This window comes from Chamaea fasciata, unplaced genomic scaffold (genome assembly GCF_029207755.1).
Source record: "Chamaea fasciata isolate MVZ Bird 193981 ecotype frontalis unplaced genomic scaffold, bChaFas1.0.hap1 SCAF_5, whole genome shotgun sequence".
NCBI classification, from domain to species: Eukaryota; Metazoa; Chordata; class Aves; order Passeriformes; family Sylviidae; genus Chamaea; species Chamaea fasciata.
In genome coordinates, this window is record NW_027094090.1 from 1,278,408 (window position 1) to 1,303,580 (window position 25,173).

The 25,173-nt window shown below is 63.1% G+C and overlaps 3 protein-coding genes and 1 long non-coding RNA gene across 7 annotated transcripts in view; 1 reads left to right on the forward strand and 3 right to left on the reverse strand.

Annotated features, from left to right (window-relative positions):
* The window catches only part of FBH1 (F-box DNA helicase 1), a gene marked incomplete at its 5' end in the record, with an annotated part of 140,679 nt that overhangs the window by 68,331 nt on the left and 47,175 nt on the right, over positions 1 to 25,173 (reverse strand). The window lies entirely within an intron of this gene.
* TSPAN33 (tetraspanin 33) lies at positions 1,104 to 7,234 on the reverse strand. 4 transcript variants are annotated; one of them, XM_066182613.1, is made up of 8 exons: positions 7,076 to 7,224; positions 5,351 to 5,408; positions 5,133 to 5,260; positions 4,974 to 5,048; positions 4,624 to 4,719; positions 3,891 to 4,014; positions 2,779 to 2,940; positions 1,104 to 1,941 (listed from the first exon to the last, which is right to left on the reverse strand). In XM_066182613.1, exons 1-8 carry the CDS (start codon positions 7,178 to 7,180, stop codon positions 1,223 to 1,225), a joined length of 1,467 nt encoding a protein of 488 aa, XP_066038710.1. In that variant the 5' UTR covers positions 7,181 to 7,224; the 3' UTR covers positions 1,104 to 1,222. The 4 variants fall into 4 exon arrangements, with proteins under 4 accessions (XP_066038710.1, XP_066038708.1, XP_066038712.1 ...); XM_066182615.1 differs by having other exon boundaries at positions 1,754 to 1,941; positions 3,891 to 4,019; positions 7,076 to 7,234; XM_066182611.1 differs by having other exon boundaries at positions 4,974 to 5,260; positions 7,076 to 7,226.
* On the reverse strand, positions 17,392 to 19,262 carry LOC136289150 (uncharacterized). Its single transcript, XR_010720724.1, has 3 exons — positions 19,226 to 19,262; positions 18,246 to 18,334; positions 17,392 to 17,495 (listed from the first exon to the last, which is right to left on the reverse strand). It is a non-coding gene; the product is annotated as an uncharacterized lncRNA (long non-coding RNA).
* LOC136289146 (acrosin-like) lies at positions 21,888 to 25,161 on the forward strand. Its single transcript, XM_066182632.1, has 5 exons — positions 21,888 to 21,973; positions 22,101 to 22,361; positions 22,552 to 22,817; positions 23,847 to 23,992; positions 24,667 to 25,161. The coding sequence occupies exons 1-5, from the start codon at positions 21,903 to 21,905 to the stop codon at positions 24,982 to 24,984; spliced, it is 1,062 nt and encodes a 353-aa protein (XP_066038729.1). The 5' UTR covers positions 21,888 to 21,902; the 3' UTR covers positions 24,985 to 25,161.

A 25,173-nucleotide genomic window follows, 5' to 3' on the forward strand; every position in this document is an offset into this window, starting at 1 on the left:
TTGTGGGTTTTTCTTTTTTCTTTTCTTATTTTTGGTTTGTTTTCTTTTTTGTGTGTGTGTGTGAAGAAAAAGTTCCTCTCATGAGGAAGGAGTCCGTTTCGGTGAGGAAAAGTCTGCTTTTTTTCTGAGGAAAAGTTGCCTTTTTGTGAGGGAAAAAGTCGCTTTTGTGAGGAAAAAAGTCGCTTTTTGTGAGGAAAAAGTCACTTTTTGTCAGGGGAAAAGTCGCTGGAAAGTGAGGGGAAAGTTTTTTGATGGTTTTTTGGGGGTTTTTTTGTGAGGAAAAGGTTCCCCTTTTGTGAGGAAAGAGTTTCGTTGAGGAAAAGTTTGCTTTTTCTGAGGAAAACTCGCTTTTTGTGAGGGAAAAGTTAATTCGGATGAGGAAAAGGTCCAGTTTTGGAAGTGAAAAGTCACTTTTGGGACAAAAACATCACTTTATAAGAGGAAAATACCAATTTTGTGAGGGAAAAGTTCCTTTTTTTTTTTTTCCTGTGAAATATCTTGGTGATAAAAAGGCCTTTGTGAGTAAAAAGTTACTTTTTGGAGGGTAAAAATCACTTTTCAGGGACAAAAGAGTTTTCCGGGGGGGGGGGGGGAAATTACTTTTTTGAGGGGGGAATACTCTTTTTTGGGGAAAAAAATCAATTTTAGGAGAGAAAAGACAATTTTAGGGGGAGAGAAGTTGATTTTTGTGGAGGAAAGTTCCTTTTTTTCAGGGTAAGTTACTTTTTTTAGGGGAAAAACAACCAGTTTGGCAGGGAGAAAAGACAATTTTGGGGAATAAAAGTTGGTTTTTTGCAGATAAGTCCCTTTTGGGGGAAGAAAAGTTGCTTTTTGAGGAGAAAAGACAGGTTTTTTTGAAGGGAAAAGCCACTTTTTTTTTGGAGAACTGCTACTTCTTCGAGTAAACTTGCTTTTCTTGCGGGGAGAAGCAGCTCTTCTGAGGGGAACTTTGGGGAAGAAAAGTGAATTTAAAAGGAGAAAAATCACCTTTTTTTTCTGCGGGGAGGTGCCATCCCTCAGAGAAGCCACCACTTTTGGGGGGAAGAAATCGCATTTTGGCGGGGGGAGGAGGTGGATTTTGAGGGGAAAAAAGCTAAAAAAAGTAGAAAAAAAGGGGTTTTTTTCTTGATGGGAGAGAAAGCTCGCGGCCCGCACACAAAGCGCCGGGCCGCATCCCGGCCCCTCCGCGGCAAGGACCACCCAGCCCGAGCAGAAGGGGAAATTAAAAGAAAAAAAAAACAAACCTTAAACCCAACCTCCCCCCAAAAAAAAACTCCACCCACGGGTTTGCGACAGCTCCGAGAGGCCGGGCCGGGCTTCCGAGGCCTCTGGGGCGTTTTTCCCCCCCAAATTTTGGGGTGTCACAGGGTGCGGGTGGCCTCGGCCCGTCCGCAGAGGCACCGCGGTGTGCCCTGCGCGGCCCGGCAGAGCTCGGGCCCTCCGGCCTCGTGTCTTTATTGTCCATGAAAAAAGCCGAGGAAGCGGCACCGCCCGTGCCCCGGGCTGTCCCCGCACACAGCGAGCCCCGTGCCGTGAGGGGAAATGGCCCCAGGCCCGCAGCCCGGCCTGGGAGAAGGCAGCTCGGTGCACGGACACACGGACGGACGGACGGACGGACGGACATCCTCCTCCAGCACACGCGGGAGAGCGGGAAGCACATCCCCCTTGTGCACCAGCAGCACGGACGGACAGACAGACAGACAGACAGCGATTCCTGCTCCAGGCCGAGCCCAGCACCAAAGGCACGGAGCTCTCCACGGCCCCTCCGCGTTCCCTCCACTCCAGGGAAAAAAAACCCCTCGGGAATCCGGGGTTTGGGAATGGCCCCGGGAGAGCAGCTCAGTACCAGGGGTCCGCCCGGTGCTGCTGGTTGTAGAGCTGCAGCTTGATCTGGTCGCGGATCTGGTTGATGAGGAGCTGCGCCAGGACGATGCCCACCAGCTGGAGGGGAGGAGGAAGGGAAAGGGGGAGAGATGAGAGGGAGCGGAGAGGAAGAGGAAGGGGGAGATGGAGGACAAGGAGGGGACGGGGAGAGGGAAAGGGGAAGTGAGATAGAGGGAGGACGAAGGGGAAGGAGAAGGGGGGAAGAGGAGGAAGGGGAGAGGAAGAGGGAGGAGAAGGGGGAGGAAGAGGAAGGGGAGAAGAAGAGGGAGGAGAAGGGGGGAGGAAGAGGAAGGGGAGAGGAAGAGGGAGGAGAAGGGGGAGGAAGAGGAAGGGGAGAGGAAGAGGGAGGAGAAGGGGGGAGGAAGAGGAAAGGGAGAAGAAGAGGGAGGAGAAGGGGGGAGGAAGAGGAAGGGGAGAGGAAGAGGGAGGAGAAGGGGGGAGGAAGAGGGAGGAGAAGGGGGGAGGAAGAGGAAAGGGAGAAGAAGAGGGAGGAGAAGGGGGAGGAAGAGGAAGGGGAGAGGAAGAGGGAGGAGAAGGGGGGAGGAAGAGGGAGGAGGAGGGAAGAGAAAGAGGAAGGGGAACAGGGAAGGAAATGAGAGGAAGGGCAAAGGGAAAAGGAAAGGGAGAGAGAGAAGGGAGAGGGAGGGGAGGGAAAAAGAGAAAAGCGAGATGAAGGGAAAGAGCAAGAAGGAGGAGGGAGAGGGAGGAAGAGGAGAGCGAGGTACTCAGCGACGCCAGGCAGTGTCACCCCACACCCCCCATGTCTGACGTTTGCATCACTGCCCACCCCGAATCCCAGCCCGACTCCCCCACCTCGCCATCGGCCGCCACCAGGGCAGCTCCCCACGGAAACCGCACAGAGCAGAGCCTTGGGACAGACCCTTCTCCCCCTACCTGGGGCAGGGCCAGCCCCAGGGCGATGCCCCCCAGCAGGAAGAGGTTGCTGTGGGTCCAGTTGACCAGCTTGTCGATGCAGCCGTTGGTGTGGATGAAGGCACTGGCCTCCAGGTAGCCCCTGGCCTGCATCCCGTGGCCACACATGGTGTTGATGACGGCCTGGCAGAGGGGACACAGCACAGAGGGGCTGGGGACACCACACTGCAGGGGGTCCCTGCTCCTGGGGGGCAGACCTTGGCCGGGTGTCCCCACGCCAGGCCAAAGAGCCAATTCCAGCTCTGGGGAGGGAGAATTCTCCCACCTCACCGCGGCATTCCCACCCAGCAGCCCCCAAACACAAAGGTTGGGGTGGGGGTCCCATAGCCAGAAGGTGGATTTGGGGACACAAACCTGGAGTGTGGAATGGGGAAGCCAAACCTGGAGGGTGGGATGGGGAACCCAAACCCCAAAGGTGGATGGGGGAACCCAAACCCCAAAGGTGGATGGGGGATCCCAAACCCCAAAGGTGGATGGGGGAACCCAAACCCCAAAGGTGGATGGGGGAACCCAAACCCCAAAGGTGGATGGGGAACCCAAACCCAGAGTGTGGATGGGGGAACCCAAACCCCAAAGGTGGATGGGGGATCCCAAACCCCAAAGGTGGATGGGGGATCCCAAAGCCCAAAGGTGGATGGGGGATCCCAAAGCCCAAAGGTGGATGGGGGATCCCAAACCCAGAGTGTGGATGGGGAACCCAAACCCCAAAGGTGGATGGGGAACCCAAACCCCAAAGGTGGATGGGGAACCCAAACCCAGAGTGTGGATGGGGAACCCAAACCCCAAAGGTGGATGGGGAACCCAAACCCCAAAGGTGGATGGGGAACCCAAACCCAGAGTGTGGATGGGGGAACCCAAACCCCAAAGGTGGATGGGGAACCCAAACCCAGAGTGTGGATGGGGAACCCAAAGCCCAAAGGTGGATGGGGTCCATACGTTGCCATCAGCTCCGGGCTCAGCACAGCCCCAGGGACAGGCTTGGGGCACAGTCCCCTGTGGCCACCCCAGGAGTGACCTGCTCTGGGCCCAGGGCACGGCAGGACAGGGTCCCCCGAGGCCACCCCAGGACTGACCTGGCTGCTGTCGTGCAGGCAGCAGGAGAAGGGCACGGAGCAGCGCTCCCGGCTGGGGTTGGAGGCCGTGCAGTTGAAGTACATGTTCTGGGACCAGTCCTTGTAGGAGACACCCCCGCAGCAGCTGAACTGCGGGCAGGCCACGGGGCTCAGCGGGGAGGGGACCCCAGCCCGCAGACAGGGCTGTCTGTGCCCCCCAGCCCTCCCCCCGCCCAGGCAGGACATCACCACGGACATCAAACCCTCTTGGAAGAGCCACCCAACGTCCCCAACCTGTGCTGCCCCACAGATTTCAGCCTGACACCGAACTGGGGACACGTCCTCTGTGGGATTATGCTCTTTTCTGACTTAGAGATGGGGCAACTGAGAGGGGTTTTAAAAGCCTTTTTTTTCTGTTTTTACCCTCACGTGAGGGGTGAGACAGTTACAATTCACTCCATCACAATCAGAAGCCAAATGATTTCCTAATTATATCTAGTATTATTTGTATAACACTAGATACAGAAAGATGAAAGTATCTAGTGTTATTTGCGAGGCCATCCTTTGAAACTTGTTTCCAGTTCCATTTCTCTCTCTCTCTGCAACGTCTGTCCCATCCCACGGCGTTTCCAAATCAGCATTTTCTTACCCCAAACTCTGCACGCATGAGCCTCCCGTCAAGCTTCAAGAATCCCCTACAAACCCATTTCCCACAGACACCCCAAACCCTGCAGAGCCCCCCACATTTGGTCACCTCCTTCTGCCCGAAATCGATGAGGTTCTGCAGGTCCAGGTCATCGCGGTAATGCACGATGGCCCCGTTGATGATCTCGCTGACCTTCCCCCGCGCCTGTGACAGCACAGGGTTAAAATGCTTCTAAAAATCACGGGGATTGTTTGAAATAGATTCAGGGGAGGGGGAAAGAAAGGTCGGGCTTTGCCTTCATAATTGATATGTGTAGTTATCTAACCAAAGGGTATAAAAACGTGTCCATCTTCAACGCTAACACCTGGGGGGACAAACGAGGGGGGGACACCAGCGAGGCTGTCACCCCACAGGACGGGACTGGGGTCACCTGTCACCCCCGCTGCTCCCCCCAGTACCTTATCAGAGAAGACAAAGCCCAGCACGCCGGCCGCCAGCTGCAGGAGGAAGATGATGGTCAGGCAGACGGAGAACTGCGTGGGAAAAAGGGAATTGTCATGGCGAGGGCACCACGGGAAGGACATCCAGATGCCACCAGCAGCGTCCCCAGCACTCACCAGCTGCAGCAGGCAGATGTTCTCCCGCAAGGAGCCCACGCAGCCGCAGAAGGTGATGAGGAAGGTGAGGACGCCCACCATGACGAGGAGGATGGCGGGGTCCACCGCCAGGCACGCCACGGCCGCCTCTGTCACGGCCAGCTGTCACCAGCGCGGCCACCACGGCCACCACCCCCCCCCCCCCACCCCCGTGTCCCAGCCAGGTCCCCCCAGCTCACCTGCGTGCTTCAGCAGCCTGGCGTACACCCCCACGGCCACCATCACCATGGAGATCACCTGCAGGGGGACACGGGGGACACCAAGGTGTCACCACCGCCGTGTCACGCTCACCTGCAGCCCCCCGGAGTCAGGGAGCTCTGGTGAGCTGCCTCAGTTTCCCCTTGTCACACCGGTGTCCATCGTGTCCCCACCTCCCGGGAGGTCACCTCTGTCCCCGCCTCCTGGCAGGTCACATCTGCCCCCTCCTAGTCGGAGGTCACCTCTGTCCCCTCCTAAGGGGAGGTCACATCTGTCCCCGCCTCCTGGCAGGTCACATCTGTCCCCTCCTATTGAGAGGTCACCTCTGTCCCCACCTCCTGGCTGGTCACCTCTGTCCCCACCTCCCGTGAGGTCACATCTGTCCCCTCCTAGTGGAGGGAGGTCACCTCTGTCCCCACCCTCTAGTAGGTCACCCTTCCTCTACGGGTGGCTGGACACAGGGACGTGGTTTATCAGAGGCGAGAAACTTCCTCAAGAACAATTTTGCAAACGCGGAAATAACCCACGCACAAAAAAACCCCCAAAACCAAAACCAAACAAACAAAAAACCCTGCAAAAAATCCCCTGAAAAAGCATTAAAACCCCCCCCAAACTCCTAAGAGGGTTGGGGGGTTTTTAAACACATTTTTTAAAAGTCTCTGAAACATTAAAAAAATACTCAAAACATAAAACTTCTAAAAAATATAAAAATTCCTCAAAACATTAAAAAAAAAAAAAAAGGCCCCCAAACGTGGAAAACTGCGGCTTCCCTGCAGGAGCGGGCTGGGGACAAGAGGGGCCCAAATCTGTCCCCCTCCCTGGGGGGTTGTCACCTGTGTGGGGGCAGGAAAGGTCCCGGTGGGGATCCAAAGGACCCCAAAAGCCCTCGGGGAATGGGCGATCCCAGTGGGGTTCAGGGATGGGGACACTCCCGGGGGCCAGGCGTCCCTCAGGAATGAGGGGTCACGGTGGGGGGACTCTGAGTGGGGACCAGGGGTGGGGACAGCTCCGAAGTCAAAGGGTTCCCTGTGGGGTCCTGGGGATGGAGCTGGGTCGGGGGATCCCGGGAATGCGGGATCACAAATAGGTCCAGGGGTTGAGAGATGGCTGGAGGGTCCCTGGGGGTGGGGGATCCCAATGGGGTTCAGGGATGGAGACAATCCCTGGGGATAGGGAGTCCTTGGGGATGGGAGACCCCTGGGGATGGGCGTTCCCAATAGGATCCCAACAGGGTTTAGGGATGGAGGCGATCCCAAGGGCTGGGGGTCCCTGGGAATGGGGGATCCCAAAATGGTTCAGGGATGGAGACAATCCCAAGGGCTGGGGTCCCGGAAGTGGGGGATCCCAATAGGATCCCAAAAGGGTTCAGGGATGCAGACAATCCCAAGGGCTGGGGGATCCCAATAGGATCCCACTTGGGTTCAGGGATGGAGACAATCCCAAGGGCTGGGGGATCCCAATAGGATCCCAAAAGGGTTCAGGGATGCAGACAATCCCAAGGGCTGGGGGTCCCGGAGCTGGGGATCCCAATAGGATCCCACTAGGGCTCAGGGATGCAGACAATCCCAAGGGCTGGCGGTCCCGGTGGGATCTCAGGGATGCGGCGTCCCGGGGATGGCGGTGTCCCAGCGGGGTGCAGGGATGGGGACAGCCCCAGGCTCCGGCCGTCCCTGGGGCACGGGGTGTCGCGGCGGCCCCGCACTCACCCAGAAGAGCAGGTTGAAGAAGAAGAGCACGTACTTGACCACCGGGCTGACGAAGGAGAAATCATCCCCGAGGGGCCCGGCGGGGACCCCCGCCCGCCTCGCCATGGCCGAGCGGGGCCGAGCGGGGCCGAGCGGGGCCGAACGGGACCGGACCCCGCTTCGCCCCGCAGCCAGCCCAGCCCCGCCCCTCCCATTCCCTCCAGCTCATTGGCTGGACCCTCCCCACTCTGCCTTTCTATTGGTCAATACTCACGTCGCTCAACCCGCTTGGTCCGACCCCCCGAGCGGTGTGGCGCTGCCGCACCTGTCGGTGCCTTAAAGGGCCAGCGCACCCCGAACCCATCCCGTGCGGAGCCCAAATTTGGGTCGGGCCCAAATCCCGCCTGGGCGATCCCACCCTTCCCGAAACTTCCCCAGCCGTGCTCTCCGTTCAGAGAACCCCGCAGCTCGGAGGGATTGTTGAATTTTTTTAATGACGGTTGTAGTTCGTAATTGATTTCTGCCCCGGGTGACAGTCCTTGAAGGGACACGAGGGACAGCAGGGACACAGTTGCCACCCCTGAAACGCGGCCAGCCGAGGCCATTCGGGGTTTCCCTGAAAGGACGTGGCTGAGTCTCGGACCCAAACTTGCTGAAATCAGCCCAAAACGCTTTGGTGCTGATACTGTGTCCTCGGTGACCTCTCCATGGCAGGGACGTGGGAGCTCAGACCGCCCCCGTTCCCCTCTGCTGCCAAAACCGGGACGCTCTGGGCAATCCTGGGACACAGCTCCCTTCCCGGACAGCATCCAACCCTCAAATCCCTTTTTTTTTTTGGGGGGGGGAAGAATTTTGCCCTATTTTTTTGCCTCACATTTCGGTTTTCCTGGCTGGAGCGGGCAGAGACAAGAGCTATCACCTTATCCCGTCACCTGTTGCTTGGAGAGAGCACTGACTCGCAATAATAATTTAATTTATTGATATTGTTCCATTTTTAATTATTTCTCTTCTACGCCCGGCTGGAAATCCCCCGGGAGCAGATGCTGGCACAGCCCTTTCCAGAGGAAGATCGGAGCTTCAGATGGAGGAACCAAAACCAAAAATCCCCTTTTTTAGGGTCACCGAGGAGCCACTCCCACCCCCAGCACAGTCATTTCCTGGGGATGATTTTGGGGGATCCCTGTGACCTCCCAAAATTCGGGGGGGGGGGTCTACAGAGAGACCCTGCGACAACCCACGGGGTCTTGGCGGGGTTGGGCCTCGCGGGAGAGTTTCTGGCCCTACAACAAACGTGATGGTGCCCGTGGATGCCGGAGTTGGATGTCCACCCTTTGGATCTGTGTGTCCGCCCACCCAGATCCGTGCGCTCCCCAAAAACTCCACGTGTCCGCCCATCGAATCCGTTCCCCTGTGGATGTGTCCCCCACGGATGCGTCCCGAGGGAATGGGATCTATGGGGTCCATGGGATGGGATGGGATGGGATCCATGGGATGGGATTTATGGGATGGGATGGGATCCATGGGATCCATGGGATGGGATTGATGGGATCCATGGGATGGGATTGATGGGATCCATGGGATGGGATTGATGGGATCCATGGGATGGGATAGGATCTGTGGGATGGGATCGGATGGGGATCCATGGGATGGGATCCATGGGGTGGGGTGGGATGGGATCAATGGGATGGCAATGGGATCCATGGGGTGGGGTGGGATGGGATCAATGGGATGGCAATGGGATCCATGGGATGGGATCCATAGGATAAGATGGGATCCATGGGATGGGATCCATGGGATGGGATCCGTGGGGTGGGGAGGGATGGCATCAATGGGATGGGAATGGGATCCATGGGATGGGATCCATAGGATAAGATGGGATCCATGGGACGGGATCCATGGGATGGGCCGGGGAATGGATGAAGAGGAGGGCACAGGGAAGGATCGGGGGGCTCTGCTGGCCGCCCTGAGCTGCCGTGGTCACCATGGGACGAGGAGAGGACGGGCAGCAGCCGTTCGGGGAGCCCCGCGGATCCCCCGGGGTGCTGCGGGATCCCAAAAATCCCAAAATAGCCCCCGCGGCGCCTTTGGGACGTGGGCGGGACAGGGGGCGTGGCCAGTAGCGAGGGGGCGTGGTCATGAGGGAGCTCGGGCGGTGCATGACCACATGGTGGGCTGGGCGTGGTTGTGGGCGGGGTCAACACAGCCCCTCCCCCGATAGCGCCGCCCAGCGGCCGTGACGGAACGAGCCCCGTGACCCCACAGCCTGTCCCTAAGCGGGGACACCCCGTGACCCCACAGCCTGTCCCTAAACGGAGACACCCCCTGACCCCACAGCCTGTCCCTAAACGGGGACACCCCGTGACCCCACAGCCTGTCCCTAAGCGGGGACACCCCGTGACCCCACAGCCTGTCCCTAAACGGAGACACCCCCTGACCCCACAGCCTGTCCCTAAACGGTGACACCCCGTGACCCCACAGCCTGTCCCTAAACGGGGACACCCCGTGACCCCACAGCCTGTCCCTAAACGGGGACACCCCGTGACCCCACAGCCTGTCCCTAAACGGGGACACCCCGTGACCCCACAGCCTGTCCCTAAACGGGGACACCCCCTGACCCCACAGCCTGTCCCTAAACGGGGACACCCCGTGACCCCACAGCCTGTCCCTAAACGAGGACACCCCGTGACCCCACAGCCTGTCCCTAAACGGGGACACCCCGCGACCCCACAGCCTGTCCCTAAACGGGGACACCCCGTGACCCCACAGCCTGTCCCTAAACGGGGACACCCCGTGACCCCACAGCCTGTCCCTAAACGGGGACACCCCGTGACCCCACAGCCTGTCCCTAAACGGGGACACCCCCTGACCCCACAGCCTGTCCCTAAACGGGGACACCCCCAAACCCCACAGCCTGTCCCTAAACGAGGACACCCCCAAACCCCACAGCCTGTCCCTAAACGGGGACACCCCCAAACCCCACAGCCTGTCCCTAAACGGGGACACCCCGTGACCCCACAGCCTGTCCCTAAACGGGGACACCCCGCGACCCCACAGCCTGTCCCTAAACGGGGACACCCCGCCACCCCACAGCCTGTCCCTAAACGGGGACACCCCCTGACCCCACAGCCTGTCCCTAAACGGGGACACCCCCCAAACCCCACAGCCTGTCCCTAAACGGGGACACCCCGCGACCCCACAGCCTGTCCCTAAACGGGGACACCCCGTGACCCCACAGCCTGTCCCTAAACGGTGACACCCCGTGACCCCACAGCCTGTCCCTAAACGGGGACACCCCGCGACCCCACAGCCTGTCCCTAAACGGGGACACCCCCTGACCCCACAGCCTGTCCCTAAACGGGGACACCCCGTGACCCCACAGCCTGTCCCTAAACGGGGACACCCCGTGACCCCACAGCCTGTCCCTAAACGGGGACACCCCGTGACCCCACAGCCTGTCCCTAAACGGGGACACCCCGTGACCCCACAGCCTGTCCCTAAACGGGGACAACCCCCAAACCCCACAGCCTGTCCCTAAACGGGGACACCCCGCGACCCCACAGCCTGTCCCTAAACGGGGACACCCCGCGACCCCACAGCCTGTCCCTAAACGGGGACACCCCGTGACCCCACAGCCTGTCCCTAAACGGGGACACCCCCTGACCCCACAGCCTGTCCCTAAACGGGGACACCCCCTGACCCCACAGCCTGTCCCTAAACGGTGACACCCCGCGACCCCACAGCCTGTCCCTAAACGGGGACACCCCGCGACCCCACAGCCTGTCCCTAAACGGGGACACCCCCAAACCCCACAGCCTGTCCCTAAACGGGGACACCCCGCGACCCCACAGCCTGTCCCTAAACGGGGACACCCCCAAACCCCACAGCCTGTCCCTAAACGGGGACACCCCCAAACCCCACAGCCTGTCCCTAAACGGGGACACCCCGTGACCCCACAGCCTGTCCCTAAACGGGGACACCCCGTGACCCCACAGCCTGTCCCTAAACGGGGACACCCCGTGACCCCACAGCCTGTCCCTAAACGGGGACACCCCCAAACCCCACAGCCTGTCCCTAAACGGGGACACCCCGTGACCCCACAGCCTGTCCCTAAGCGGGGACACCCCGTGACCCCACAGCCTGTCCCTAAACGGGGACACCCCGTGACCCCACAGCCTGTCCCTAAACGGGGACAACCCCCAAACCCCACAGCCTGTCCCTAAACGGGGACACCCCGCGACCCCACAGCCTGTCCCTAAACGGGGACACCCCGCGACCCCACAGCCTGTCCCTAAACGGGGACACCCCGTGACCCCACAGCCTGTCCCTAAACGGGGACACCCCGTGACCCCACAGCCTGTCCCTAAACGGGGACACCCCGCGACCCCACAGCCTGTCCCTAAACGGGGACACCCCGCGACCCCACAGCCTGTCCCTAAACGGGGACACCCCGTGACCCCACGGCCTGTCCCTAAACGGGGACACCCCGCGACCCCACAGCCTGTCCCTAAACGGGGACACCCCGTGACCCCACAGCCTGTCCCTAAACGGGGACACCCCGCGACCCCACAGCCTGTCCCTAAACGGGGACACCCCGTGACCCCACAGCCTGTCCCTAAACGGGGACACCCCCTGACCCCACAGCCTGTCCCTAAACGGGGACACCCCGTGACCCCACAGCCTGTCCCTAAACGGGGACACCCCCAAACCCCACAGCCTGTCCCTAAACGGGGACACCCCCTGACCCCACAGCCTGTCCCTAAACGGGGACACCCCCCAAACCCCACAGCCTGTCCCTAAACGGGGACACCCCGTGACCCCACAGCCTGTCCCTAAACGGGGACACCCCCCAAACCCCACAGCCTGTCCCTAAACGGGGACACCCCGCGACCCCACAGCCTGTCCCTAAACGGGGACACCCCGCGACCCCACAGCCTGTCCCTAAACGGTGACACCCCGTGACCCCACAGCCTGTCCCTAAACGGTGACACCCCGTGACCCCACAGCCTGTCCCTAAACGGGGACACCCCGTGACCCCACAGCCTGTCCCTAAACGGGGACACCCCGTGACCCCACAGCCTGTCCCTAAACGGGGACACCCCGTGACCCCACAGCCTGTCCCTAAACGGGGACACCCCGTGACCCCACAGCCTGTCCCTAAACGGGGACACCCCGTGACCCCACAGCCTGTCCCTAAACGGGGACACCCCGTGACCCCACAGCCTGTCCCTAAACGGGGACACTCCGTGACCCCACAGCCTGTCCCTAAACGGGGACACCCCCTGACCCCACAGCCTGTCCCTAAACGGGGACACCCCCAAACCCCACAGCCTGTCCCTAAACGGTGACACCCCCTGACCCCACAGCCTGTCCCTAAACGGGGACACCCCGCGACCCTACAGCCTGTCCCTAAACGGTGACACCCCGCGACCCCACAGCCTGTCCCTAAACGGGGACACCCCCAAACCCCACAGCCTGTCCCTAAACGGGGACACCCCCTGACCCCACAGCCTGTCCCTAAAAGGGGACACCCCGCGACCCTACAGCCTGTCCCTAAACGGGGACACCCCGTGACCCCACAGCCTGTCCCTAAACGGGGACACCCCGTGACCCCACAGCCTGTCCCTAAACGGGGACACCCCCAAACCCCACAGCCTGTCCCTAAACGGGGACACCCCCAAACCCCACAGCCTGTCCCTAAACGGGGACACCCCGTGACCCCACAGCCTGTCCCTAAACGGGGACACCCCGCGACCCCACAGCCTGTCCCTAAACGGGGACACCCCGCGACCCCACAGCCTGTCCCTAAACGGGGACACCCCGCCACCCCACAGCCTGTCCCTAAACGGGGACACCCCCTGACCCCACAGCCTGTCCCTAAACGGTGACACCCCGCGACCCCACAGCCTGTCCCTAAACGGTGACACCCCGTGACCCCACAGCCTGTCCCTAAACGGGGACACCCCGTGACCCCACAGCCTGTCCCTAAACGGTGACACCCCGTGACCCCACAGCCTGTCCCTAAACGGTGACACCCCGTGACCCCACAGCCTGTCCCTAAACGGGGACACCCCGTGACCCCACAGCCTGTCCCTAAACGGTGACACCCCGTGACCCCACAGCCTGTCCCTAAACGGTGACACCCCCTGACCCCACAGCCTGTCCCTAAACGGGGACACCCCGTGACCCCAAAGCCTGTCCCTAAACGGGGACACTCCGTGACCCCACAGCCTGTCCCTAAACGGGGACACCCCCAAACCCCACAGCCTGTCCCTAAACGGGGACACCCCGCGACCCTACAGCCTGTCCCTAAACGGTGACACCCCGCGACCCCACAGCCTGTCCCTAAACGGGGACACCCCCAAACCCCACAGCCTGTCCCTAAACGGGGACACCCCCTGACCCCACAGCCTGTCCCTAAAAGGGGACACCCCGCGACCCTACAGCCTGTCCCTAAACGGGGACACCCCGTGACCCCACAGCCTGTCCCTAAACGGGGACACCCCGTGACCCCACAGCCTGTCCCTAAACGGGGACACCCCCAAACCCCACAGCCTGTCCCTAAACGGGGACACCCCCAAACCCCACAGCCTGTCCCTAAACGGGGACACCCCGTGACCCCACAGCCTGTCCCTAAACGGGGACACCCCGCGACCCCACAGCCTGTCCCTAAACGGGGACACCCCGCGACCCCACAGCCTGTCCCTAAACGGGGACACCCCGCCACCCCACAGCCTGTCCCTAAACGGGGACACCCCCTGACCCCACAGCCTGTCCCTAAACGGTGACACCCCGCGACCCCACAGCCTGTCCCTAAACGGTGACACCCCGTGACCCCACAGCCTGTCCCTAAACGGTGACACCCCGTGACCCCACAGCCTGTCCCTAAACGGGGACACCCCGTGACCCCACAGCCTGTCCCTAAACGGTGACACCCCGTGACCCCACAGCCTGTCCCTAAACGGTGACACCCCGCGACCCCACAGCCTGTCCCTAAACGGGGACACCCCCAAACCCCACAGCCTGTCCCTAAACGGGGACACCCCGTGACCCCACAGCCTGTCCCTAAACGGGGACACTCCGTGACCCCACAGCCTGTCCCTAAACGGGGACACCCCCCAAACCCCACAGCCTGTCCCTAAACGGGGACACCCCGCGACCCTACAGCCTGTCCCTAAACGGTGACACCCCGCGACCCCACAGCCTGTCCCTAAACGGGGACACCCCGTGACCCCACAGCCTGTCCCTAAACGGGGACACCCCGCGACCCTACAGCCTGTCCCTAAACGGGGACACCCCGTGACCCCACAGCCTGTCCCTAAACGGGGACACCCCCAAACCCCACAGCCTGTCCCTAAACGGGGACACCCCGCGACCCCACAGCCTGTCCCTAAACGGGGACACCCCGTGACCCCACAGCCTGTCCCTAAACGGGGACACCCCCTGACCCCACAGCCTGTCCCTAAACGGGGACACCCCGCGACCCCACAGCCTGTCCCTAAACGGGGACACCCCCTGACCCCACAGCCTGTCCCTAAACGGGGACACCCCCTGACCCCACATCCCACCCCCCAAGCCCCCGGCCCCTCACGGGTGGGAAGGAGGGGTCACCCCCACTCTGGAGCAACGCTCTTTATTTAGGGTCTCGCGGTTTGTCCCCCCCCCCCAGCCGTGTGACCCCGGGGTTTGGGTGTCCCCAATCAGCTCGAGGGGACCCTGAGCTGTCCCCTGCCCATGCCGGGGGGTCCGAGCAGTGCCCCCCACCCCAAACCATCGTGCAGCCCCCACAAACCCATCCTGCCCCTCCTGCCCCAGAGCATCACCCCAGCTCTGTCCCCCCGTTTGGGCAGTTGGGGCCGTGTCCCGTGTCCCGTGTCCCGTCCCCGTGTCCCGTCCCCGTGTCACACGCGGGCCTGTCCACCTGGGGGTGGCCTCAGGAGTTGTGACTCTTCAGGTCACCCAAGGCCACCTCTCCTTCCTCCCCTCCGGCCACGGCTGCGGGCTCCGGGGCTGAGGGGACAGTGAGGAGAGGACATGGGACAGCCCCGGCCCCGCACAGAGCTGCTCCTGTCCCTGTCCCTGTCCCTGTCCCCATCCTCATCCCATCACCACCTACAGCCTTGTCCTCATCCCTGCCTTGTCTTCATCTGCATCCCCTCCTCACCCTCACGCTCATCCCACCCCATGGATCCCACCCCATGGATCTCATCCTATGGATCCCATCCCATCCCACCCCATGGATCCCACCCCATAGATCCCAGCCCGTGGATCACACCCCGTGGATCCCACCCCGTGGATCCCACCCCGTGGATCCCACCCCGTGGATCCCATCCCATCCCAACACCCCAAGGGAGCTGGAAAACCCCTCCCCACACATAATCCCATCCCCAGTCGCGACCAAGGGATCTTCAACTGTCCCCATCACAACACCCCCCTGTGCCCCCCAGCACCCCCCTGAGCCCCCCAGCACCCCCCTGAGCCCCCAGCACCCCCTGAGCCCCCCAGCACCCCCCTGGGCCCCCAGCACCCCCCTGAGCCCCCAGCACCCCCCTGAGCCCCCAGCACCCCCTGAGCCCCCCAGCACCCCCCTGGGCCCCCAGCACCCCCCTGAGCCCCCAGCACCCCCTGAGCCCCCCAGCACCCCCCTGGGCCCCCAGCACCCCCCTGAGCCCCCAGCACCCCCCTGAGCCCCCAGCACCCCCCTGAGCCCCCCACCACCCTCCTGTGCCCCCAGCACCCCCCTGAGCCCCCCACCACCCTCCTGTGCCCCCAGCACCCCCCTGAGCCCCCCACCACCCTCCTGTGCCCCCCAGCACCCCCCTGAGCCCCCCAGCACCCCCCTGAGCCCCCCAGCACCCCCCTGGGCCCCCAGCACCCCCCTGAGCCCCCAGCACCCCCTGAGCCCCCCAGCACCCCCCTGGGCCCCCAGCACCCCCCTGAGCCCCCAGCACCCCCCTGAGCCCCCAGCACCCCCCTGAGCCCCCCACCACCCTCCTGTGCCCCCAGCACCCCCCTGAGCCCCCCACCACCCTCCTGTGCCCCCAGCACCCCCCTGAGCCCCCCACCACCCTCCTGTGCCCCCCAGCACCCCCCTGAGCCCCCCAGCACCCCCCTGCGCCCCCAGCACCCCCTGTGCCCCCCAGCACCCCCCTGAGCCCCCCAGCACCCTCCTGTGCCCCCCAGCACCCCCTGTGCCCCCCAGCACCCCCCTGAGCCCCCCAGCACCCTCCTGTGCCCCCCAGCACCCTCCTGTGCCCCCCAGCACCCCCCTGTGCCCCCCAGCAGTGCTCCTGGCAGCGGGCACACACCAGCACCCCCCTGTGCCCCCCTGTGCCCCCCTGTGCCCCCCAGCACCCCCAGCATCCTCCTTTGTGCACCCCAAAACCCCCGTGTGCCCCCTGTGCCCCCAGCACCCCCCTGCGCCCCCCAGCACCCCCCTGTGCCCCCCGACACCCCATTGTGCCCCCCAGCCCCACCTTTGCGCCCCCAGCAGCGCCCCTGGCAGCGGGCGCACACCAGCACCCCGACGGCCACGGCGGTGAAGGCGGCCGTGAGGGCACAGATCACCATGAGCATGTCCGGCTCCTTGGGGACCTCTGCGGGGTGACACCGGCACGTGGGGACACGGCCAGGGGCCACCTGGTCCTGTCTCTGGCCCGTGCCAGACTGGGGGACCCCCAAACTGCCCCGGGGACAGACAGACGCAGCAGGGACAAGGGACAGACGCAGCAGGGACAAGGGGCGTCAGGGAATGTGGGGACCCCAAACACGCCAGGGGGACAGAGCAGGGACACCTGGCATCACCCAGATGGGGACAGAGCTGGAGGAGGTGACAGACACACCAGGGAATGGGGGGAGACACCCCCCCCCCCCCCCAAATGGCCCGGGGGTGAAGAGTGTGGGCCACCACCCAGCCGGGGACAACGCAGGTGACAGACACCGCAGGGAATTGGGGACACCCCCAAATTGTGACACCAGCCACGCGGGGACGGGACTGGCCACCTCAGGGTGTGAGAGGGACCCCAAAGGGGACAGTGCCACCCCCCGGCCCACTCACCTTCCCCCGCGGGCTGCAGCACCAGGGAGCAGAGCAGCTGCGGGGCCGCGGCTCGGGCCACGGAACAGGAATAATTCCCGAAATCGGGCTGGCTGAGGTTCCTCAGCAGCAGCGACACGCCGCCGTCGCCCGTCCCCGAGGCGCAGAAGGCCACCCTGCCCCTAAAGCGGCTGTCGGGCTGCTCGGGGGGCTGCCAGCCCTCCTCGGGGACCGGCGGGTGCCAGCCCAGGCGGTGGCTGAGCACGGGGACGGCGCTGTCACCGCCGGCCTGGTGGTGGCCGCAGCTGAGGGTGAGCCCGCGCAGGTCGCTCCAGGGCTGCGTGCCGCAGGGCAGGCAGGCGTCCTCGCCGACGGCCGCGGTGACGGTGACGGGGACGGGAGGCTGCGCTGCGAGGGGACACGGCGGGGTCAAGGCGCCGTGAGCCCAGGGGTGGGGGACAGCGGGGTGGGGAGGGCGTGGCTGGGGACAGGGGACAGCTGTGGGGACAGGGGACAGCTGTGGGGACACGGCCGGGGGTGGCTCGGTGGTGCCGGGACTGAGGGTTAGGTGGTGCCGGGACAGAGGGCTCGGTGGTGCCAGGACCGGGGGCTCGGCGGTGCCGGGACCGAGGGCTCGGTGGTGTTGGGGGCTCGGTGGTACCAGGACCGAGGGCTCGGTGGTGCCAGGACCGAGGGCCCGGTGGTGCCAGGACCGAGGGCCCGGTGGTGCCAGGACCGGGGTCTCGGCGGTGCCAGGACCGAGGGCTCGGTGGTGCCGGGGCCGAGGGCTCGGTGGTGCCAGGACCGGGGCCTCGATGGTGCCAGAACCGGGGGCTCGGTGGTGCCGGGACAGAGGGCTCGGTGGTGTTGGGGGCTCGGTGGTGCCAGGACCGGGGTCTCGGCGGTGCCAGGACCGGGGGCTCGGTGGTGCCAGGACCGGGGGCTCGGCGGTGCCAGGACCGAAGGCTCGGCGATGTTGAGGGCTCGGCGGTGCCAGGACCGAAGGCTCGGCGGTGCCAAGCAGCCGCCCGGTGAGTCACCGCCCTGCCGGGAACGGCTCCCCCGCCCTCCCCTCGGGGCACGGCGGGGTTGGGAAGGGGATCCCCGGGGATGGAGGGGGCTCTGCCCGGACCCCCCAACCCCGCTGCCCGTGGGTACCTGCCCGGGTGAGGAGGGGACACAGAGCCCAGAGCGTCACGATGGGGATCAGCGCCATCCTGCCGGGATCCCGAGCCGGGCAGCTCCTCCTGGGGGAGGCGGGCACGGCAGCCTCAACAGCGGGGCACCCCAAAACCCTGGGGGCACCCCAGAAACACGGGGGACACCCCAAAATCCCTGGGGGCATCCCCAAAAACCCGGGGGACACCCCAAACACCCGGGGGACACCCCAAAATCCCTGGGGGCATCCCCAAACACAGCCCCCCCCCCCCCCCCGGCGAGGGAGGGACCTCGGGGGTGTCCAACCCCCCACACCCGGTGTGAGCAGTTATGGGGCTGCGGGCTGGGAAGGGGTTATGGGGCTGGGGGCTGGGCAGTTATAGGGCATGCGCGGGGGGGTTTATGGGGCTGGGGGCTGGACAGTTATAGGGCATGCGCGGGGGGGTTTATGGGGCTGGGGGCTGGACAGTTATAGGGCATGCGCGGGGGGGTTTATGGGGCTGGGGGCTGGACAGTTATAGGGCATGCGCGGGGGGGTTTATGGGGCTGGGGGCTGGACAGTTATAGGGCATGCGCGGGGGGGTTTATGGGGCTGGGGCGGGGGGTTTATGGGGCTGGGCAGGTATAGGGCATGCGCGGGGGAGTTTATGGGGCTGGGGGTTTATGGGGCTGGGCAGGTATAGGGCATGCGCGGGGGAGTTTATGGGGCTGGGGGTTTATGGGGCTGGGCAGGTATAGGGCATGCGCGGGGGAGTTTATGGGGCTGGGGGTTTATGGGGCTGGGGGTTTATGGGGCTGGGCAGGTATAGGGCATGCGCGGGGGGGTTTATGGGGCAGGGGGTTTATGGGGCTGGGCGGTTATAGGGCAGGGGGCGGGGGTGGGTATAGGGCAGCGCGGTGGGCAGCAGTCCCCGACCCGCCCGGGGACAGGGGGGACACCCCCGGGGACAAGGGGGACGCCCCCAGACCCGGCCCCTCACCGTGGCTCCGGCTGCCGCCCGCCCGTGCCGCGCTCAGCCTCGGCCCCGCCCCGGCGCCACCGCCTGGCCCCGCCCCGCCAGATGTGCCACACCCATCCAGATGTGCCCCGCTCATCCAGATGTGCCCCGCTCATCCAGATGTGCCCCTGCCCGCCTGGGCCGCATCCAGCTGTGCCCCCGCCGGCTGTGACTCAGTTGTGTCCCCGCCAGCTGTGACTCAGTTGTGCCCCTGCCAGCTGTGACTCAGTTCTGTCCCCGCCAGCTGTGCCGCTGCCAAGCCCAGGTGTGCCCCGCCCCATCCAGCTGTGGCCCGTCCCCGCCCGGGGCAGGAAACACAGGGAAAGGTCTGATCCCGCTCTTTATTCACATATTCCATGCAAGGTGTCCATGCCGACCTCGTTACGAGTTTATTTTTTGTTGTTGTTGTACTGGAAGCGTGCGTGGGATTTTGTAATGTACGCAAATGAATCCGTGTGGTGTTAGGGAGATAGAAAAATTACACGTTGTATGGTTCAGGCCGCTAATATTATGCAGAAGAGGGATCTTAACGTGATACGATTTAATAATAAACAGCAATATAAGATAATGGTCGTATTATTATTCTGATATGATAATTCAAATATAAATTATGTGATATAAGTAATATAGATTGTAAATAATATAAGTAAGCATATAGAATAGAATAGAATAAAAATAATAGAAATAGAATAGATTATTAATAATATAATATAATATAATATAATATAATATAATATAATATAATATAATATAATATAATATAATATAATATAATATAATATAATATAATATAATATAATATAATATAATATAATATAATATAATATAATATAATATAATATAATATAATATAATATAATATAATATAATATAATATAATTAATATAATGGCATTACAATAGAACAAAACCCTAGTAAATCTCTTTTTCCACATACTACAAGGATCGGCGCCTTTGTTTCCATAAGTTTCCTAAAATTACTATAAATTGCTCTTATTATTAACGACTATTATCGCCCAATCCTGTTGTAATAAAAACCCCCATCAGCATTAGTAATAATTAATAGCAGTAGTACTGTAACATAATAAAAGTATTGGTAAAAATAGAGATTATTAGTGTTAATATTGCTACTATTGATCACGATGTAGTATTGAGAGTGGTAATTAATAGAGCGATATTAGTGGTAATAATACAGACTAAAAATAAGAATATGAATTAATAGTAAGACCACTTTACTATTAGCAATCCCAATGCAGTAGCACCAATAATAATTAAAACACAAATATTAGTGGTAATACAAACGAATGGTCCCGATATATAGTGGGCAGTAGGATTACAGTAATGCAATTAACACAAATGATTAGAAATAATCTATATTAATATTATTATATTATGAAATTACCGCAAATGATTGGGCATAATACATATTAATATTATTACATTAAAAAATAAGTTTTATTATATGCACTAATAAATGTTGGCGGTAATTAGTGGTAATTAACACCGCCATGCTACAGTGAGGTTACCACCAAGGCAGACAAATACGGAATTTCATTAATCATTAAAAATTACACCTGATGAAGCACCAAGAGCCCTTGTGGGGCTGATGGTTAATTATTGATGGGTGGATCTATTTCTAAGTTTAACTTTGATTTAATTTTGTGCTGCCACCAGCCCAGGGCCAGCGGGGAGGGGCACAGGATGGAATTTTTGGGATCGGGGAGAGGAGGTGACAATGAAGCCGTCCCCAAAGGGACACAAATCCTTGGGAGCAGAGGTGACAACGGAGCTGTCCCCAAAGGGACACAAATCCTTGGGAGCAGAGGTGACAACGGAGCTGTCCCCAAAGGGACACAAATCCTTGGGAGCAGAGGTGACAACGGAGCTGTCCCCGAGGGGACACACATCTTTGGGAGCAGAGGTGACAACGGAGCTGTCCCCGAGGGGACACACATCTTTGGGAGCAGAGGTGACAACGGAGCTGTCCCCGAGGGGACACACATCTTTGGGAGCAGAGGTGACAACGGAGCTGTCCCCGAGGGGACACAAATCTTTGGGAGCAGAGGTGACAACGGAGCTGTCCCCGAGTGGACACACATCTTTGGGAGCAGAGGTGACAATGGAGCTGTCCCCGAGGGGACACACATCTTTGGGAGCAGAGGTGACAATGGAGCTGTCCCCGAGGGGACACACATCTTTGGGAGCAGAGGTGACAACGGAGCTGTCCCCGAGGGGACACACATCTTTGGGAGCAGAGGTGACAATGGAGCTGTCCCCTCGGGGACACAACTCTTTGGGAGCAGAGGTGACAACGGAGCTGTCCCCGAGGGGACACACGTCCCCCGGGCCCCCTCCCCTCCGTGGCTGCTCTCCCCCGATCCGATCCCTCCCCGTCCGCTGCCGGCAACGCCCCGAATTCCCAAATCCCCGAATTCCCGGGGAGCCCCATCCCTGGCAGCGCCGGGCCCGGCGGGGGTGGCCCTGCCCGCGGCCCGGGTGACACGGCGCCGTCGCTAAGGTCCCTCCCGGCCCGAGCATTGCAGGGTCCCGGGGCTCCGTCTGTGACATCAGGCCGGGCTGGTGGCACCGCGGGCGCCGCCAGGGCCGCGGGCACCAGAGGTGACACCTCTGCTCCGGCTGCGCCACCCGCGCTGGCACCGATGGCTTTGCTGCGGCTGCTGCTCCTGCTGGGCCTGGCCGGGCCCGCGGGCGGCACCTGGGACAGCTGCAGGTCGGTGTCCCCAGGGGGCTCGGGGACACTCGGGGCTGCCCTGGCACAGCCTGGGCACACGGGAGCCCCTCGGGGGTCCCCGTCCCTGCCGTCCCCGAGCAGGGCACTGACGGCTTCGTGCTTCCAGGGGCACCTGCGGCCTCCGGCCCGTGGCCTTCGACCGCAGCTCGGCGGTTCCGGAATATTCCCAGGACCGTAGCTACGAACCTTTGGAATCTTCCGAGGGCGCCTCGCAGGACACGGGTGGCACCGGGGTGCACCCGGGGGCCTGGCCCGGTGTCATCAGCATCCAGGCCACGCTGGAGAACGGCACGTGGCACATGTGTGCGGGGGCCCTGATCCACCCGCAGTGGGTGGTGACAGTGGCACAGTGCTTCCGAGGGGCCGGGTAAGGACGAGAAGGGACAGGGGTGTCCCCAGAGCAGGGACAGGGGTGTCCCATCAGCACAGGGGGGTCCCCTCAGCAGGGACAGGGGTGTCCCCGCTGCGCCGGGATGTCCCCGGTGCGGGAAGGGAATGGCGCTGTGGCATCCCGTGCCTCTGCTCCCTCAATCCTTTCTCCCTCTCCTGCCCCCCAGGGACATCTCCAGGTGGGAAGTGGTGATCGGAGCCACGGACCTGAGCCAGCCGGGCCCCGAGGCCGAGCTGCGCCGCATCCACACCTTCCATGTGCACAAATATTACGACCCCGCCACGGCCGGGAACAACATCGCCCTGGTGGAGCTGGAGCGGCCCGTGGAGTGCAGCGACTACATCCAGCTGGGCTGCGTGCCCGACGCCTCCCTGGCGGTGGCCGAGCTGAAAACCTGCTACACCGCGGGCTGGAGAGGCGCCCCGGACAGCGGTCAGTGCCCGCCCGGGGCTCGGGAGCAGCGGGGGACAGCAGGGACACGGCCGCGCCGGCCCGGGGCAGAGGAAAAGCGGCAGGAGCCGGGGCTGGGGAGGGACACGGAGGGACACGGCGGGACAGGGGCCGTGCCCGGGAGGGGACACGGCGGGACAGGGACCGTGCCCGGGAGGGGACACGGCGGGACACGGGCCGTGCCCGGGAGGGGACACGGCGGGACACGGGCCGTGCCCGGGAGGGGACACGGACCGTGCCCGGGAGGGGACACGGCGGGACACGGGGCCGTGCCCGGGAGGGGACACGGCGGGACACGGGGCCGTGCCCGGGAGGGGACACGGCGGGACACGGGGCCGTGCCCGGGAGGGGACACGGACCGTGCCCGGGAGGGGACACGGCGGGACACGGGGCCGGGCCCGGGAGGGGACACGGCGGGACACGGGGCCGGGCCCGGGAGGGGACACGGCGGGACAGGGGCCGTGCCCGGGAGGGGACACGGCGGGACACGGGCCGTGCCCGGGAGGGGACACGGCGGGACAGGGCCGTGCCCGGGAGGGGACACGGCGGGACACGGGCCGTGCCCGGGAGGGGACACGGCGGGACACGGGGCCGGGCCCGGGAGGGGACACGGCGGGACAAGGGCCGTTCCCGGGAGGGGACACGGCGGGACACGGGCCGTGCCCGGGAGGGGACACGGCGGGACACGGGGCCGGGCCCGGGAGGGGACACGGACCGTGCCCGGGAGGGGACACGGCGGGACAGGGGCCGTGCCCGGGAGGGGACACGGCGGGACACGGGGCCGTGCCCGGGAGGGGACACGGCGGGACAGGGGCCGTGCCCGGGAGGGGACACGGCGGGACGCGGGCCGTGCCCGGGAGGGGACACGGCGGGACAGGGGCCGGCCCCGGGAGGGGACACGGCGGGACAGGGCCCGGCCCCGGGAGGGGACACGGCGGGACAGGGCCGTGCCCGGCCCCGAGGGCTGTGCCCGGGGCTGTGCCCGGTGCTCAGCGCCCTCTGTGCCCGCAGCTCCCGGGCCCCGCCTGGTGCTGCAGGAGGCCAAGGTGCGGCTCATGGACGTCCAGCTGTGCAACAGCAGCCGCTGGTACGGGGGCGCCGTGCACCCGCAGGAGCTGTGCGCGGGGTACCCGCGGGGCGGCATCGACACCTGCCAGGTACCTGCGGGGGGGCACGGGGGGCACCGGGAGCCCGGAGCGACACACGGCCGGGGGACCCTCCGAGCCCTGAGCCCCGCGGGATCCCCCCAGAGCCCTGAGCCCCGCGGGATCCCCTCCGAGCCCTGAGCCCCGCGGGATCCCCTCCGAGCCCTGAGCCCCGCGGGATCCCCTCAGGCCCCACCGGCCCCACGGGATCCCCTCGGGCCCCACGGGATCCCCTCGGGCCCCACGGGATCCCCTCGGGCCCCCCCGGCCCCCAGCCCCACACGGATCCCGGCCCCGCCTGGGCCTGGCCCGGTGCCCTCGCAGCCCCGGCCCCACCACTGACGGGTGTCCCTTCCCCGTCCCTGTGTCCCTGCCCCGTGTCCCCTTGTCCCCAAGGCCTGCCACTGTGCCCCCGGAGCCCGCCCAGTGCCCCCAGCAGCCCCAAGTGTGGATATCCTGGAGTATCCCGGAATATCCCGGAATATCCCGGAATATCCCTGCCCTGGCCATCCCCGCTCCCTGTGCAGAGCCCACCCTGCACAAGCGCCATCGTGCTGCCGGGCTGGATCCCCCAGCCCCAGAGCGGAGCCTTTCCATGGGAATCCGGCCGGGAATGCAGCTCTGGAGGGGCCGGCACGGGAAGGGCCGGGCTGGCAGCAGCCCCTGAGCCCTCTCTCCTGGCGCAGGGGGACATCGGCGGACCCCTGGTCTGCAAGGACAACGTCGGTGACTACTTCTGGCTGGTGGGGCTGGCCAGCTGGGGCAAGGGCTGCGCCGGGGCCAGCCGGCCGGGGATCTTCACCTCCACACAGGATTTCCACTCCTGGATCCGTGCTCACACCCGCCCGACGCCACCAACACCACCAACACCAACGCCAACACCCACCCGGCGTTCGCCGGCGCCCGGCACCGCCCGGGACGTTTCCTTCCCCAAACGCACCGTGATGCGATTCCTTGAGAAGCTGCAGGAGAAGCTGGAGCTCCTCGGGGACAGGAGAGGGTGAGGAGGAAAGGCAGCAGATCCAGTGGCGGCTGCGGAGGATCTCCAGTTGCCCCGTTTTTGGGGCCGAGGGCAGCCCCGGTGTGCCGTGCCGTGCCGTGCCGTGCCCACGCTCCTGCTCCGAGGCCTCACGGAGGCTGGAGTTGGTTTTAACCCTTGGAATAAAGTTGTGTTCCCGGCGGTGGGGGTTTGA